Source organism: Rhinoraja longicauda, chromosome 27, assembly GCF_053455715.1.
Source record: "Rhinoraja longicauda isolate Sanriku21f chromosome 27, sRhiLon1.1, whole genome shotgun sequence".
In the NCBI taxonomy this organism is placed as follows: domain Eukaryota; kingdom Metazoa; phylum Chordata; class Chondrichthyes; order Rajiformes; family Arhynchobatidae; genus Rhinoraja; species Rhinoraja longicauda.
In genome coordinates this window covers 16,041,024-16,059,894 of record NC_135979.1, presented here as the reverse complement: position 1 = coordinate 16,059,894, position 18,871 = coordinate 16,041,024, and the positions used below count along the sequence as shown (strand labels likewise).

Sequence of the window (18,871 nt, the reverse complement as noted above, 5' to 3'; positions counted from 1 at the left end):
TTCATGCCACCAAAGTCAATAACCTCACATTTATCCACATTATACTGCATCTGCCATGCATCTGCCCACGCACCCAACCTATCCAAGTCACCCTGCAGTCTCATAGCATCCTCATCGCAGCTCACACTGCCACCCAGCTTTGTGTCATCTGCAAACTTGGAGATGTCACATTTAATTCCCTTATCCAAATTGTTTATATTGTAAATAACTGGGGTCCCAGCACCAAGCCTTGCGGCACCCCACTAGTCATTCTGAAAAGGACCCGTTAATTCCTACTCTTTGAAACATAGAAAATAAGTGCAGGAGTAGGCCATTCGGCCCTTCGAGCCTGCACCGCCATTCAATATGATCATGGCTGATCATCCAACTCCGTATCCTGTACCTGCCTTATCTCCATACCCCCTGATCCCTTTAGCCACAAGGGCCACATCTAACTCCCTGTTAAATATAGCCAATGAACTGGCCTCAACTACCCTCTGTGGCAGAGAATTCCACAGATTCACCACTCTGTGAAAAAAAACGTTCTCATCTCGGTCCTAAAAGACTTCCCCCTTATCCTTAAACTGTGACCCCTTGTTCTGGACTTCCCCAACATCGGGAACAATCTTCCTGCATCTAGCCTGTCCAACCCCTTAAGAATTTTGTAAGTTTCTATAAGATCCCCCCTCAATCTTCTAAATTCCAGCGAGTACAAGCCGAGTCTATCCAGTCTTTCTTCATATGAAAGTCCTGCCATCCCAGGAATCAATCTGGTGAACCTTCTCTGTACTCCCTCTATGGCAAGAATGTCTTTCCTCAGATTAGGAGACCAAAACTGTATGCAATACTCCAGGTGTGGTCTCACCAATGCTCTGTACAACTGCAGCAGAACCTCCCTGCTCCTATACTCAAATCCCCTCGCTATGAATGTCAACATACCATTCGCTTTCTTCACTGCCTGCTGCACCTGCATGCCTACTTTCAATGACTGATGTACCACGACACCCAGGTCTCGTTGCATCTCCCCTTTTCCTAATCGGCCACCATTCAGATAATAGTCTGCTTTCCTGTTCTTGCCACCAAAGTGGATAACCTCACATTTATCCACATTATACTGCATCTGCCATGCATTTGCCCACTCACCTAACCTATCCAAGTCACCTTGCAGCCTCCTAGCATCCTCCTCACAGCTAACACTGCCCCCCAGCTTAGTGTCATCCAAACTTGGAGATGTTGCATTCATTTCCCTCGTCCAAATCATTAATATATATTGTAAATAGCTGGGGTCCCAGCACTGAGCCTTGCGGTACCCCACTAGTCACTGCCTGCCATTCTGAAAAGGACCCGTTTATTCCTACTCTTTGCTTCCTGTCTGCCAGCCAGTTCTCTATCCATATCAATACTGAACCCACAATACCGTGTGCTTTAAGTTTGCATACTAATCTCTTATGTGGGACCTTGTCGAAAGCTTTCTGGAAGTCCAGATATAACACATCCACTGGTTCACCCTTATCCACTCTACTAGTTATATCCTCGAAAAATTCTATAAGATTCGTCAGACATGATTTACCTTTCACAAATCCATGCTGACTTTGTCCAATGATTTCACCACTTTCCAAATGTGTTGCTATTCCGTCTTTAATAACTGACTCTAGCATTTTCCCCACTACCGATGTTAGACTGACTGGTCTGTAATTCCCCGTTTTCTCTCTCCCTCCCTTTTTGAAAAGTGGGGTTACATTAGCTACCCTCCAATCCTCAGGAACTACTCCAGAATTTTGAAAAATTATCACTAATGCATCCACTATTTCTGGGGCTACCTCCTTAAGCACTCTGGGATGCAGCCTATCTGGCCCTGGGGATTTATCGGCCTTTAATCCATTCAATTTACCTAACACCACTTCCCGACTAACCTGGATTTCACTCAGTTCCTCCATCTCATTTGACCCCCCGGTCCCCTGCTATTTCCGGCAGATTGTTTATGTCTTCCTTAGTGAAGGCAGAACCAAAGTAGTTATTCAATTGGTCTGCCATGTCCTTGTTCCCCATGATCAATTCACCTGTTTCTGACTGCAAGGGACCTGCTTCCTGTCTGCCAACCAGTTCTCTATCCATGTCAATACCCTACCCCCAATACCATGTGCTCTAATTTTGCACTTATCTCGTGTGGGACCTTGTCAAAGGCTTTTTGAAAGTCCAGATACACTACATCCACTGGCTTTCCCTTATCCATTCTATTTGTTACATCCTCAAAAAAATCCATGAGATTAGTCAAGCATAATTTCCCCTTCGTAAATCCATGCTGACTTTGACCGATTCTGTCACTGCTTTCCAAAAGAGCTGCTACAACATCTTTAATAATCGACTCAAGCATCTTCCCCACTACCGATGTAAGGCTAACTGGTCTATAATTCCCTGTTTTCTCTCTCCCTCCTTTCTTAAAAAAGTGGGGTTACATTGGATCAGTTCCTGTGGACTGGAGGGTAGCCAGAGTCGAGAGATCATTGGAAAATGATCACCAATGCATCCACAATTAGGGCCACCTCCTTGAGTACTCTGGGATGCAGACCATCAGGCCCTGGGGATTTATTTCCCAACAGTTTACCTAACACCATTTCCAGACTAATGTGGATTCCCTCCCACTAGATCCTCAGTCCCCTAGTATTTCTGAGAGTATGTTTGTGTCTTCCTTAGTGAAGACAGAACCAAAGTACTCGTTTTACTGTTCTGCCATTTCCTTGTTTCGCATTATAAACTCACCAGTCTCTGATTGTAAGGGACCTACATTTGTCTTCACTAATGTTTTCCTTTTTGCATACCTAAAGAAGCTTTTAGAGTCTTTCATGCTCCTCCCTACCCCCCTCTTAATTAACCCTTTGCCTTCCTCTGTTGAGTTCTAAATTTGCTGTTTCCTCTGGCCAATTTATATGCCTTTTCCTTGGATTTAACTTGGACAGAGTGGATGTGGAGAGGATGTTTCCACTAGTGGGAGAATCTAGGACTAGAGGTCATAGCCTCAGAATTAAAGGACATTCTTTTCGGAAGAAGAGGAGGAATTTCTTTAGAGGGTGATGAATCTGTGGAATTCTTTGCCACAGAAGGCTGTGGAGGCAGTTAGTGGATAGATTCTTGATTAGTACGAGTGTCAGAAGTTATGGGGAAGAGAATGGGGCTAGGAGGGAGAGTTAGATCAGCCATGATTGAATGGCATAGTAGACTTGATGGGCCGAATGGCCTAATTCTACTCCTCTCACATGATCTTATGAATTAGGATAATTTGCTTTAAGTGATTAAAATGCAATTATGATGCAGAAATATTGTAGGAGAGCAGCGAACAGGATGACCATCCTGAAAATAATATCCAGTAAATAAGCTGCATGCTTTGTTTTTTTTGTTAGCTACTGCTGTCCTACAAATGATAGAAAGTGTTGATATCAGAATTTTTATGCAGGACAGTAGGCAAGAGGAATTAATAAGATGTTATCAAGGAAGTACAAATGATAACCAAACAGTTTTAATTTTAACATTCTGCCAAAATAAATATTCAATTTACAATTTTTCATCACTGATGCATTATTTTACAAATATTTGGATTGTATTTGTTCAGATATCTGTTTTTGTCCCCTTGGGAATGCAGTTTTTTTTAAAAACTCCCATGTATCTATTATAACTATTGCCTTACATTAAACAGTTGTCCTGCCCAATGTCCTCACTAAACTAACATTAAAGTTCTATCATTGTTCTTCTTGTTAGCATTTGAGACATGATTTTGACCCAGAACTACCGTTGGTTTTCATACCTCAATGAACCTCAAAGAAAATGTGGAAAACAACTTAACGCAATAGACATTACATTAAAATATTTTGCACTATATTACACAATTTGGTAAAATGCAAAACTAGTGTACAAAAATTATTGCAGACTGAACTCACCGCTGGTGAGGTACAAGGACATTATTGATTCCACCAAGTTTTGCATTAATCTTCAAGCAAAGATTTGATAATGTCTGCGGGGATGTCTTGACTACATTCTTCACCTGAACACATTGTGTGGCCATTCCCAACAATGTGTCACCCACACGTTTCACTTCAGCTGGAAGATAGATATAAAAAGAGATCTTAAATTACACCTGAAACATTTTCAAAAAGCAAAAGCTCTTGGAGGACTCCAATATATATTTTAAAATTAAATATTTAGATGATGACTTTGAATATTTTATTCTGCTAGTTTAAAAAACCTTTCAGAATTGATTTTATTTTTTATTTTTACAAGAAATGTTTCATAGTACTGAATATTATCAAATGTCAATTACTTGATATGGATTCCACATGTATTTTTTTTCCCTCAGATAGTGGGCAAACAAGCAAATCAAAAATATGTTTAACACTTTGCTGGTACCGAAAACCAGCATTACATGATCATGGAATGATCAAACTGAACTAATTAATTTTAACAATCCCCTACACAAATCAAGTAGCTCAGTAATTGAACATAGAAGCTTTCCATTCAAGTACACAATCAGATTAGAAAGTTCAGTTTGGAGAATGACTTTATATTATTGTTTAGAAGTTTGTAATTTCACATTTTAGTACCCATTGAATATTGCTTGCACAACGGGACGATCTAACAATCTGCCACCAGATCTATGCAAAATTACCAACTGGTTTGTTGGTGGCACCTTAAGTTGTTCACTTTCTAAATTTGGATTTTGTGATTATTTTTCCTCATCTTCTTACTCATTTACTTTTTGAACTTGCTTAAGATGGGAAATGAAGGTTTTTCAAATATTTATTTACACTGCGGCAAAACCAGAAGTCATGATAAACCAATGTGGACTCCAATAATAGCTGTTACTGTGATGAGCAGCTTTCTAGTTTGTTTGTGAGAGGAATAGAAATTATCTATGGAACTGAAAAGTAACTGGTGGACCATTTCAGCATTTAAGTAGAGAATCTCATCTTCATTAGCATCCAAAGGCAGCCTGTGGAATGAACATTTTGTAACACTCGTCACAAACATACCATAAACAGGAGTCTTCCCAGGCAGAATAACTACAATCAATTGCAGACCAACATAAGTCATCTTCAGGTGTTTAAACATCGGTTCTACACTGTCTGCACCTTGTGCATATTTACAGAAACACGGCTGTCCCTGAATAGGCATTCCAGCATCTTTGGAAATTTTACGCAACTGATCAGTAAAATTCCTGTAGGAGAACAAGCAGCAGAATTAAAACTATTTGTCTGATGCTTTTTATCTGCACTCATGCGATAAGCTGAATTTGTGCAGAAAAAAATATACCACCACCACCCATTGATTGTTTTTCAACCCATTTCAGTTAGAAGGCAATTTCCTTTTTGCTCCATTAACATTAGAATTTCAAAGACAAATTTAAAACAGAACATTTCTCTTGAAGTAAATAAAGCAAATTTGTTAAAAATTATATTTAGAAAAAGTGCATTTAAATTTCACAACCTCATCATGCAAACTAGAAATACAGAAAACCATTAGTTGAAAGGAAATGTTAATCCATCATTTTAAAAACGTGTCCTTTTTTATTTTTGACGTTAATGCTTTCCAGCAAACTAAGAAGCAAATGCTTCATTCTGTAAGTGAGAGGATGCTTACTTTAAAACTTCCTCCCGGCACTGCTTCTGTGGTGCAAAGCAGGCAACTGCCCAGACTTTAATCTCAATGCCAGCATAGAATTGTTTGCCTCTCATGTCCCATACCCCCTGGTTTGGGGTAGCAACAGTCTTATTCTGAAATAAATGCACAGTGGTTGGGAAGGTGAAAAGAAACCTGTTAAAGATAATTAACAATTACATCTTAACAAAAAGCCATGTTTCTGTTTCTTCGCACTTTTTCTTCTCTGAACTGCAAAGTAGAAATAGAAAATTATATCCAAATATGTGGAATCAAGATGTTTGGTTGTGTTTATATATCGTCCAGAATGGTGGATTTAGCCCCTCTCAATTCTTCAATGCGGCTTCTACTAATGTGCTTATTGACTATTCACTTTTCTTTGCAAGTTCATTTGTGCTTAGAACAGCAGGTATTATATTGAACTCAATTATAATAAAATGATACCAATTCCCATAATCCTTTTGGTATATCATCTTCAGCAAACTTTTAATTTGTTTTGCTGTTGAAAGCATGAAATGTGCAAAAAACAAAGTGGGTTAGCCAAACTTAAAGGATTGAGAAATTATTTACACCCATTTCTAAAATTGCTATTTAAATATAAACTGCTAAAAACAATTCTAATTGAATCTATTAACATTGCAAATGAATTGATTAAACCGAGTTCCTCTGCAAAGAACCCACTGACTTTATATGCAAAACAATATGTATACAACTCATGGAAAATCAAGGTGCATTATTAACCAAGTGGAATAATCCTCATTCTTCAAATAAATTGCCTCCACCTACCATGGAATAGATAGCCTAAATCCAATCATGGATAACCCCCCCCCCCAATTAAACCAATGCAAAAGTAGTCCCTTTAAGAAGCTCGAGCTGGAATCGGCCCATTCCCATCTATTACTGTTGCAATCCCACACAGCCATCTTCAGTTCTTTGGACCAGAAGAGGAAGATAACTAAAAAGGCAATACGGGGAGAAAAGATGGGGTACGAGCGTAAGCTAGCCAATAATATAAAGGAGGATAGTAAAAGCTTTTTTAGGTATGTGAAGAGGAAAGAAATAGTCAAGGCAAATGTGGGTCCCTTGAAGACAAAAGCAGGGGAATTTATTGTGGGGAACAAGGAAATGGCAGACGAGTTGAACCGGTACTTGGATCTGTCTTCACTAAGGAAAATACAAACAATCTCCCAGATGTTCTAGTGGCCAGAGATCCTAGGGTGACGGAGGAACTGAAGGAAATCCACATTAGGCAGGAAATGGTGTTGGGTAGACTGATGGGACTGAAGGCTGTTAAATCCCCAGGGCCTGATGGTCTGCATCCCAGGGTACTTATGGAGGTGGCTGTAGAAATTGTGGACACATTGGTGATCATTTTCCAATGTTCTATAGATTCAGGATCAGTTCCTGTGGATTGGAGGGTAGCTAATGTTATCCCACTTTTTAAGAAAGGACGGAGAGAGAAAACAGGAATTTATAGACCAGTTAGTCTGACATCAGTGGTGGGGAAGATGCTGGAGTCAAAAAGACGAAATTGTTGAGCATTTGGATAGCAGTAACAGGATCGTTCCGAGTCAGCATGGATTTATAAAGGGGAAATCATGCTTGACTAATCTTCTGGAATCTTTTGAGGATGTAACTAGGAAAATTGACAGGAGAGAGCCAGTGGATGTGGTGTACCTCGACTTTCAGAAAGCCTTTGACAAGGTTCCACATAGGAGATTAGTGGGCAAAATTAGAGCACATGGTATTGGGGGTAGGGTACTGACATGGATAGAAAATTGGTTGTCAGATAGAAAGCAAAGAGTGGGGATAAATGGGTCCCTTTCAGAATGGCAGGCAGTGACTAGTAGGTACCGTAAGGCTCGGTGCTGGGATCGCAGCTATTTACAATATACATTAATGACTTGGATGAAGGGATTAAAAGTACCATTAGCAAATTTGCAGATGATACAAAGCTGGGTGGTAGTGTGAACTGTGAGGAAGATGCTACGAGGTTGCAGGGTGACTTGGACAGGTTGTGTGAGTGGGCGGATGCATGGCAGATGCAGTTTAATGTGGATAAGTGTGAGGTTATCCACTTTGGTGGTAAGAATAGGAAGGCAGATTGTTATCTGAACGGTGTCAAGTTAGTAAACGGGGACGTACTACGAGATCTGGGTGTCTTAGTGCATCAGTCACTGAAAGGAAGCATGCAGGTACAGCAGGCAGTGAAGAAAGCCAATGAAATGTTGGCCTTCATAACAAGAGGAATTGAGTATAGGAGCAAAGAGGTCCTTCTGCAGTTGTACAGGGCCCTAGTGAGACCGCACCTGGAGTACTGTGTGCAGTTTTGGTCTCCTAATTTGAGGAAGGATATTCTTGCTATTGAGGGCGTGCAGAGTAGGTTTACTAGGTTAATTCCCAGAATGGTGGGACTGTCATATGTTGAAAGACTGGAGCGACTAGGCTTGTATACACTGGAATTTAGATGGATGAGAGGGGATCTTATCGAAACATATAAGATTATTAAGGGGTTGGACACGTTAGAGGCAGGAAACATGTTCCCAATGTTGGGGGAGTCCAGAACCAGGGGCCACAGTTTAAGAATAAGGGGTAGGCCATTTAGAACGGAGATGAGGAGAAACTTTTTCAGTCAGAGTTGAAAATCTGTGGAATTCTCTGCCTCAGAAGGCAGTGGAGGCCAATTCTCTGAATGCATTCAAGAGAGAGCTGGATAGAGCTCTTAAGGATAGCGGAGTCAGGGGGTATGGGGAGAAGGCAGGAACGGGGTACTGATTGAGAATGATCAGCCATGATCACATTGAATGGTGGTGCTGGCTCGAAGGGCCTACCAATGGCACCTATTGTCTATACCTATTGTCTATTGTCAATTGAAAGTAATGCAAGGTAAAGCAATGAAATTTCAATGCCCCATTCCCCTACACAAGGGAGAATTATTCTTCTGATTGACAGTTGGTACAGAATTCAGAAATAAAGTCAACAGTAAATATGGATATAGGCCAAAGTATTACCCTAATAACAAATGTAAATAACACAAATTTTAAACTAGCAAAATCAGACATATTGGGAAGCAAAGCCAAGAAAATACAGACAAAATGTGCAGGAAGGAACTGCAGATGCTGGTTTAAACCGTAGATAAGACACAAAAAGCTGGAGTAACTCAGCGTCCAACAACATCTCCAGAAAAAAGAAATAGATGACGTTTTGAGTCAAGACCCTTCTTCAGCTTTTTATGTCCATCTTCAAGATAATGAAGATTATAGGGCGGCACGGTAGCGCAGCGGTAGAGTTGCTGCTTTACAGCGAATGCAGCGCCGGAGACTCAGGTTCGATCCTGACTACGGGTGCTGCACTGTAAGGAGTTTGTACGTTCTCCCCGTGACCTGCGTGGGTTTTCTCCGAGATCTTCGGTTTCCTCCCACACTCCAAAGACGTACAGGTATGTAGGTTAATTGGCTGGGTAAATGTAAAAATTGTCCCTAGTGGGTGTAGGATAGTGTTAATGTACGGGGATCACTGGGCGGCATGGACTTGGAGGGCCGAAAAGGCCTGTTTCCGGCTGTATATATATGATATGATATGATATGATAATACAGATATGGCCTCCACTGAATAGAGTTTTGCATATTTGACAACTTTCTATGAACAAGTATTACAATGCAAAAGAAAATTAATATCTTAAATGCTGTGGCATTTAAAACTAAATACTTTGAAAAATGTTCCCCGTCCTGGTCCATTGTTATAATGCTGTTGTCATTACTTCCTCTTCTCAAGCCATAATTAAAAATAAAATCCCACAAAAAACAAGGTTGAAAACAGGAAAATCAAGTCCGATCTATTCAACCAGTTAAGTTCACAATTGATCTTCTACCATAACGCATCATCTAGTTCTAATTTTTGATGCCCTTAGTGCCAAAAAAATATCAATCACACTCAACAATTGAACCCACAGCCTTCCAAGACAGAATTGTAAAAATCCATAACCTACAGTAAAAGACTTCTACTCATCTCACGACCATCCTATACAACCTTCCTATGAATTCATCACCTAAGATTGTAGCCCCATTTCTTTAAGCAAGGAAATGAACCTCTCAGCACTTGTCATTAACAATCTTGAATTTTAATGATAGTACTTTACATTCTTCTAATGCCTGATAGTATTAGTCATCGGACAATCCTTTTGCATCAAAAATTAACTGGGGGTGATTTGAAGTAAATGTCCTTCCCTAGACAATGAGATTAAAATTCCCACAGAACATCATGAGTGGATTCAAACTTTATTCAACAATAGATAGACTTACTACTCTTACCCTCCTCTTGCCACTGGCTTCTCCAAAGCTCCCCCCCCCCCCTAAAGATATAAGGCAGATTTGATAAAGTGTATCATAGCAGGCCACAACCATCGTCTGGTCTCTTGGAAGCACATGAAAGTACATCATTGGTCATTTATCACTCTTAAAAAAAAGCTGACTAAATAATCACATCCACCTGTACTTTTGCTCTTTGTCCTAGTTTTATTTCAATTTAATAACATATTCAATTCTCCTTTGAAAGGTAAAAGTCAAATCTTCCACAACATTTGCAGGCAATATATTTGTGATTTGATACGTAAAATAATTTCATTCCCAGGATATTTTGACAATCTTAAACGTATATTCTCTGGTTATTGGCTGCACTGCCAGTTTTGTTCTATTAAACCGATTCACAATTCTGAACACCTCTCAAATTGCGCACAACTCCAGCAGAACTTAGGTGGTCACAATATTGTTGTGGCAAAAACGGCAAGCTTTTGGGTTCATTCAAAATACGGGACAACGTTGATCGATTAAAACAGAAAATTATTTCCTAGGACTACAGAAAAGATGCAGAGGGGTTTTGAACAGTCGGAGAGTCGATAACAACCAGGGCATCAAGATTGGTTGGTTATTTGGGATTAAAATACAAGATTCTATTCACTCAATGCAGTAAATCTTTGAAATGTTCTAACCCGAGAAAATTGTAGATGCAAGACAGAACAGATCTTTGAAATAATAAGGAAACCCCGGGATATTGAAACCAATCTTCCCGAGTTGGGTCAACTGAAAGCCCCAAGTGGAGGAATAGTCTCCCCAAAGGAGCCCTAATCCTGAATCTTTGCCCTTCCAATGCCTTGATAGAAGGCAAACTGGGACATCTGTTGCCAAAGTTTGTGTTTTCTTTTTTTAAATGTTTCTGATATTTAAATACTGATATTAAACTACTATAAGTGATGCAAATAATTAATTAATATCAGAATGAATAAAAATATTAAATGTAAACTCAATAAAACACTTCAGGAAAATTACACCAAGGCAAATCAAGAAGTAAAGTAATCTAGATTCAGAAAGTAACTTGTTTTTTTATAGGACTTTGGTTAGGTCGCATTTGAAGCATTGAGTGCAGTTCTGGTCACCCAATTACAGCAAGGATGTATAGGCTTTGGAGAAGGTGCAGAAGAGGTTTACCAGAAGGCTGCCTGCAACAGAGAGGTAAAGCTAAAAAGGAGAGGTGGACAAACTTAGATTGTTTTCCCTGCAATGTCGTAGGCCGAGAGGGGAGATCTGTTAGAAGTATATAAAATTGTGAGGGGCAAAATTAGGGTGGACAGTCAGAACCTTTCTTCCCCAGGGTGGAATTGTCAAAGATTAGACGGCATAGCTTTAAGACGAGAGGGATGGGAATATGTGAGAATTCAGCCCATGAAGTTACAATAGAAAAGTAGTAGAACAATAGCCAGGATCTTCCCAAGCATCAGAACGGACTCAATGGATCACATGGCCCAGTTCTCATTCTGTTTTTTTACTCTTTTTCTGCTCGTCATAATCCCTTACTCGAGCCTTACTAAGTCGAGTAAGGCTCGACTTACTCTAGTCTATCCACATATTGGTTTCCTCACTTTGTCTTCGTTATATTAACTACATTACATACAAGTCCCAAATATCAAGAACATTTTGTTTCTGCATATTTCAGAAGCTTCCTTTTTTTAAAAAGAGGGAATATATAGCCAACATCTTTCACAAGTGCCTCTTGGGCTAAATGGCAAATATTTTTCTTGTGCTTGGTTCCAGGGATTAGGTCACCGAACATTTAGACGCTGCCAATGTCAGGATGAAGAAAATGTATTAAATCATCGATGTAGTTAAAGTACTGGTATTTAAAAGAAAACATTGGATAATTTTATCATGGCAGATTATGACCTAGAAGAATTAAACAGGTAATCTTTTCTGTGGTACCCAAATTCCATTTAGCATTGCTAATTTACTGGCAATGACAAATTCCAAGGATAAAGATTTAGTCTGATGCAGACCACCTCATTTAACACTTGCAGTCTCTCAAGTGGGAATGCAAATGTGGTCAAAGGAAGAGGCATTTACCCAGTTTTATTTTGCCACAGTTCAGGATTAAATCCAAATTCGTACACTCATCAGCAACTATTTCAACAATGAAACAGAGCCAAACCGATTATTTAATAAGAATTCAGGGCTTTTCATTTTTCTGGAACACAATACGCAAAGCTGCCTTATAAAAATTCTATTGGCTGATAGCAGGCGGTCTTAAAAGAAAACAAACCTTTGTGGTAAGCAAAGCATTACAGAAGCAACTGGTGCAGAGAGTAAAGATGGCCATAGTAGGTATATTAAAAAAGCATATTTTTAATTATGCTTTGGAAAATGAATGTTTGTATCCAGTAACCTTGACTATATATTTGCTATTGCCCAACTAAGCCATGGTGAACGGAGGGCAACTGAAGAATGAGAAATGAATGAGAACTGAAGATATCACCATTCTATAAATAAAATCTATTAAACATTTAACATGTAGATGCAAGAATAAAAATGACATTTCAAACGTGCCAAGTCTTTTTGATGATCATTAAGGGAAATGATTTGCTTTCCAATTACTAAGTCTAAGCTTAAAAGACAAAAACATAAGCATCTTAATTGGATTTAGGTAGTTATGGAGCAAGAACATAGCTAGAATATCAGCATCAATATAGATCTGTCAAAGTAGACTGGCCTACCCAGATTGCCATTATACATAGGACCGAGCCCGAAGGAAATTATTAATAGGCAAAAACTGCTCATATTTGGAAAAACACCATCTATGATTGTTAGATCAATTTAAAAATTAGATTAACACAGAAAAAAATTAGTATTTGCTTAAGCTCACTAGTTCAAATAATCAAGTGAAATTGAGCTAAGCTCACTTTGTGGGGCAATTATTATCAAATGTATTTATAATTGAAAACACTACCTGTTTAAGCAACAATTAAAATTGAATATTGTCCATTTACAAATTCTATAAGAAAATTGAGTTTGAATCTATAATTTGCTATATATGCTGTGAATGGATCACTGCAGCACGTGCGAAAATTTAATAAAATCAAATGGTTAAAAAGATACTAAATGAAGATACTTTATCTAATTTCCTTATATACATCATTTCTGATAATGATTTAACCACTAGGTGCTGAGATGTACATCTTTAAGCTAGTACAAACTACCACTGTGATGCAGAATTCTAAATCAGTGGAAACTAACTCTCAAGTTCTGATAAAGGGTTATTGATCGGAAATGTCAACTTTATTTCTATCTGCAGACGCTGCCTGATCTGCTGAACATTTCCAACATCTGCAGCTTATGAATGCACGTTTCTGTACGGAGCTTAGGTACAAATTTTAAACAATAAAACAGTTCACAGAATAAAAGCTTGAAAATCTGTGTACCAACTCGTTCTTGCTCTTCTTCAAAGAATTAATAAACAACTTTGAGGGGGAAGGTAAATTATTAATTTTGGAATTCAACCTTGTAATTTATTTCAGACAATCATACTCTAATGTACTTGAGCAGCAAGTACAAAAACAAAACAGTTTTGCTGTACAATTCATACATATAGCAGAGCAATGCACTATATCACTTACTTCAAGTCCTGTGCATTCACAATTCCAGCTGCTTCCGTCCAACATCAGACTTACCCTGCCTCCATACTGGAGCATCGGTGCAGGCAGCACTCGACCTGTGACCTCAGTCATTTCATTATGAACGACAATACCAAACTCCTTTAGATATGGATCTGGCCCGCCAATCATACTGTTACTCTTCACCTTTTTATTAAAAAAAACAAATTTACTAATCAATGTTCTGATTGTTGCACTCATTAAGATTATTTATCCACTACATTCTAACCAACCATTTCAATAAAACATGCAGATAGATTGAAAAGGAAGGCTTTGGAAAGATGTAGCATTGCATGGTGTAAAGCCATTTGTGCCCTATTTCAGCTGGCAATGCTCAAAATGATTAATATATATTGGATGATGTAATTCATAATACTAACTTGACTATTTAGACGGCATTCTAAACCTTGTAATGGTCAGCTAATTGTGGAACTCAATTTAATCGTCCACATTTTTCTTTTTAAAAGTTATTTTCAAACTAATAATAGTTTGAAAAAGGTTTGTAAATTAATCTTTCAGGTACTCTAGTATACTTAAATTTATCCTGCTTTAATCGATGCACTGGTTAGTTTTGCTCAGTCAAATCTGCACCACATCTTCCAGATTGTAAACCCAAACTTTAAAGCTTTTTCACAACTCACCAGACGACTAATCTCCTCTTGTCGGTCGGGCGCTGATCGTGCTGTTGCTTTAATCATTGTTGATGTTTGATTGTCTGTTAGTTTCTTGATACAACGTTGCCCAGCTACAATGTTACATACCTACAAATAGAAAGTGAAATTACATTATATGTTATATATGAAATCAATATGTTATATTTTTGAAATAATGTTTTTAATTAGATCAGTGGAACATCAGATAAAAATTTAAGTCAAGCACTTTGATAGAAAAAAAGGTAGAAATAAAATTTAGATTCATAGAGAAGGCCTGGTGACGAAAAACAAAGCGACATTTCCTTTCCTTCAGACTACCAGACTGCAGCAATGGAATTGCAAATGTAGAATTAAAGGTGCATTTGTCCTGGAAAATGGGTGAACTCGCAGGCAGACCCGAGCATGAAACTTCATGACAAAACCTTATTTCAGTGGTACATCGTTCGCTATATTTCAATCTCACCTCAAGTGGCAGATAGGTGTGCTTCTGCTCTTGTCCCACTTGTAGACAAGGTAGGTGGGGATACTTAAGTTGTAAATTGTATTTTTGTTTGAAGTATTGTGCCACTGTACACTCCATTGCTTGCCCATTTTCCAGTTGTAGAGGAAACCTGGCAACACAGATAGTTGACAACCACAAGGAAAGTCAGAACAATTATTTGCAGGCATGAAATAAAAATTATTATATACAGTAAAAATATGGGATACAAAGCACAAACAAATGAAAAAGCTATAAAATATTGCAAGTGAGTGCGTACTCACGTCTGGTGACTGGCCGGCCGTCGGGTGACATTACATACTCTATATTTTCTTTTCATCTGTCCACAATGAGTCACCTCCACTTTTAGACCTGAATAGACAGCAGAACTAATTAAAATCAGTTGTAGAAAACAAGACCAGCAAGTAAATGTTCAAATGAGCTACACTGAACAATTATCTCAATCTGTATTTTGTTATTTAGTATTTGTTGCATGACAATTTGAACGATAGCATTCCAATACGTAGTATTGACCCCCATTGTCCTGGCTGGTGGTGCCACATGGTCATGTAAATACATTGCAACTGTAAAAAGAATAGAAGATTGGCATCACCTTCCATAATTATTATGGAATAATTCAAACTCCCACTTTTGCAAACACAAATTGTAATTTTTAATCTTCTAAATGCTTAACCCAGCTTTCAATCCAGAAATGAACATGAATATTAAAGAAATGCATTATATTTTGAAAATAGATAAATATCGTTTCTGCGAAGATGTTTGGAAAACTCAGCAGGAAGGGTCTAAATTGAGACAATTCTTTTTTTTAACAATAAACGTATTAATAAATTGATCCATTTTAATGAAATGGGCACATTTACTTGCCAAATCCTAATTTTGCAACAAAAGAAAATTTGAAAGGCACCAAGGAAAGTGATTTTCCATAACTTTTTAATTTAAAGTACAGTAAACTGCCAAACAAAATATGCTGCTAAAAACAGTTGTGGAAGCAAGTTCATAAGATACAAAAAGCTTCATGGTTTAAATATAAATCATAAAAATAGCCTTAAAATAGACAGAGTGCTGGAGTAACTCAGTGGGTCAGGCCACATCTCTGGAGAGCATGTTTTGGGTCGGGACCCCTTTTCAAACTGTTTGTAGTGGGGGTGGGGGGGGGGGGGGGAGAAAGAGAACTGGGGCGGGACAAAGACAGACGAGTGATAGGTGGATACAGACAAGAGCGGGTTTTGATAGGCAGTTGGACAAAAGACAAAAAGTGTGAGATAAGGATAAAAGAGGCACGAATTGTGATGCCAGTGAAAGAAATGTAGGTGGGAGGGTAAGTGATAAGCACAGAAAATATAAATAAGTAGCCTATTTCATTTTGTCGATTTTAGATACACACACACAACTAACCATGTATGTGCAGCTATTTACAAACATTTAACAAACCTACTATTAATAACTAGCCATTTCCAATACAATAACATCTAAATGTACATTTCTTTTTTATAAACAAAATTTCCAAGTAAAACAGTGATTTTTTCATGCTGGGATTACAACTTTTTGTAACAAAAGCCGAATCATAATTACTTAATTCAAGTAAATGTTTTCACTTGCGGAAATGGGTAGCAAAATTGCCTGCATTTGCATGTTACCTCTTATTTCTTTGGTAAATTTCACACGCTGAGAGTCAGTCAGTGGTTTGCTTTGCTCATTGATATTCTGAATGTCTAATACCTCGCACATGAACTCAATGACTGGTTGAGCTCTGTAAAACGCTGTTGCTGACACTGTAAGGCAGAAGAAGATTAGTATCCTTGAAAGCTCAGACTTCCACAAACTAAATTCCTTACTGTTCTTTCCCACCTTATCAATTTGCAACTGTGTCCAGGATTTCAAATATGTTCTATAAGCCAAGTGGAACTAACATTCGAAGAGATGGATTAATGAGCTTTTATTTCTTTTCTTTCCCTGACTGGCTAAATAAAATGGAAAACGTATCTGTAAAATTGCATAACTAAGCAGGCAGCTTGTATATTGATTTATTTGTGGCAAAAGAAAATACAAACACATTAATTACAGCTTTAAATGCAGTTATAATGAACAAAGTAGGTTCTGATTGAATAATAAACATGGCTAATAGCTTAATATGAACCCAGGACTTTCAGTTGCTTTGATGGGATGCTGAAAGACAGGAAGTTGTTAATACTAGACGCAGAGCATCGTGTTTGGTTTTGATGTCCTTATTAAATGTGGGATACACCTACAATGGAAACAATTAAGGGAATGTTCATTAGGCAGGGATGGCCATGAGAAACTATTGGGAAGACTGGACCTAAACTCATTTAGGACAGAATTGACAAGGAATATCAGTGCAAAACTTGAGATTTCTTTATCCAAGGGACCTGTGGAAGCAGAGTAATTAAACACATTCAAGATTGAGACAAACACATCTTTGAACTACAGTCAATGGTTATTGGGAACTGGCAGGAAGGCACAGTAGAATTCAAAATATCAGCCAAGCTGAAAGCACCATCTAATAGGAACTTTTGTGGAAATTGCATATTGATCTGCATGGACATTGATGGTCGAATTGGGACCTGTCGCTGTAAGTGCACATACACCTTTATGGTGATTATGGTAATTTGATTGCTGGAAGAATCTAGCTACCACTGATAACCAACTTTTATAGAGACTCACTTCATTTGATTTTATATTATTGCAACTTCAAAAGTATTTTTTAGGGTTTCTATCATTTTGAACGTTCTTGTTCTAATTTATACTTGTTCTTACTTTTGGTACACAATTAACTGAAGCACACTTTTTGGTTCAGAACCAATATGCTATATTAAGAACATTTTAATTGGATAGCTCAAGAATTTAGACATTCATGCAGCGCTCAGGTCCATTGAGGACCTGATGTGACACTCGATTCATTCCAAGGTTTAAACGCAAGTACAAGTGCAATTGTAAAGAGTAATTGATGGCATTTTTTCCTTGATGATTACAAATTACAGGTCCTACTGGGTTGCATTGTGTTTGATCTGGATAACATCTCTCGCTTGCCACCCTCATTTGTCCTGCAGATAACTCACCATTTGCAGTCCTACTATTTAAATGATAGGCACATGAATATGCAGGAAATGGAGGGATATGGATCATGAGCAGGCAGAGGAGATTAGTTTAACCTGGCATATTGATCTGCGTGGACATTGATGGTCGAAAGGCCTGTTCGAAGTCAACCTCCAAGCTCTGATGTATAGTTCTCCCACACAAAAAAGTCCATTAAAGGTGACCAAATATCAGATCTCAAGGTCATGCACTGAGGCAAAGCTTCAAGTTCTGACACGACCTGAAATGTTAACTGATTCTATTAAATAGACCCTAACTGACCTGTTGAGTTTTTCAAGGAGTTTCTGTTTTTATTTCCACCTTCATCCCATCAGGCTATCCTTTTAGTCTCTGGCAACTCACTGCCATCAAAAGGCCACCAAACTTGTGAAACTGTCGCCTTTGTATATGAATGACTAACAGTTAACATGCAGGCACACCATAAACAGGAAGACATGATATGTTGAGTTTTATTAGAAGTTTAGAATATAAGAGAACAGATGTCTTGTTCCACTTGAAGGATACACACAATAAGGAAAATGTTGTGACGGTTGTCTGGATTGATTGCTGGGATACAAGGTTTGCCCTGCAAGGAAATGTAATGCAGATTGGGCCTATGCTCTAGGAGGAGCAGAGGTGATCTCACTCATTAATGTAAAATGTTCTACATTTTCCCACTGTGGACATTGCAAAAGGCTTATTGTTATCCAGAATCCAGTGACCAAATACAACAAACAACAATAAGCAATAAAGGATAAGCAGATGCCATGTTTGCAGAAAGCATCAGGAACAAGGTGATGCATTTTTCATTGCACGCCATGAGCTTTATTGTTTGCTTGGATGGATGCAGATCAAATGATTGAAGCATTGGTTGGATTTATACAATTTAGACAGTGTCACAGTTTATCATTTGATTTTGATTCAAAATTATAAAGCATCACAACAGCTTGGTAGATGGTAACTTTTAGGATACACTGAAAGAAATCTAGTAGCTAAATCATAACTTGCAATTCTTCTAATTGTTAT

General features: G+C 38.2%; 1 protein-coding gene across 1 annotated transcript in view; it reads right to left on the bottom strand.

The window, feature by feature from the left end:
- Window positions 1–18,871, bottom strand: part of ago4 (argonaute RISC component 4) — a 54,133-nt gene that overhangs the window by 15,760 nt on the left and 19,502 nt on the right. Inside the window, exons 6-13 of the mRNA XM_078423272.1 lie at window positions 16,390–16,524; window positions 15,016–15,103; window positions 14,717–14,864; window positions 14,242–14,361; window positions 13,565–13,747; window positions 5,608–5,741; window positions 5,001–5,185; window positions 3,912–4,071 (exon numbers count right to left, since the gene is read on the bottom strand). Coding sequence (XP_078279398.1) covers window positions 3,912–4,071; window positions 5,001–5,185; window positions 5,608–5,741; window positions 13,565–13,747; window positions 14,242–14,361; window positions 14,717–14,864; window positions 15,016–15,103; window positions 16,390–16,524 — 1,153 coding nt within the window. The remainder of the gene's footprint in view (window positions 1–3,911; window positions 4,072–5,000; window positions 5,186–5,607; window positions 5,742–13,564; window positions 13,748–14,241; window positions 14,362–14,716; window positions 14,865–15,015; window positions 15,104–16,389; window positions 16,525–18,871) is intronic.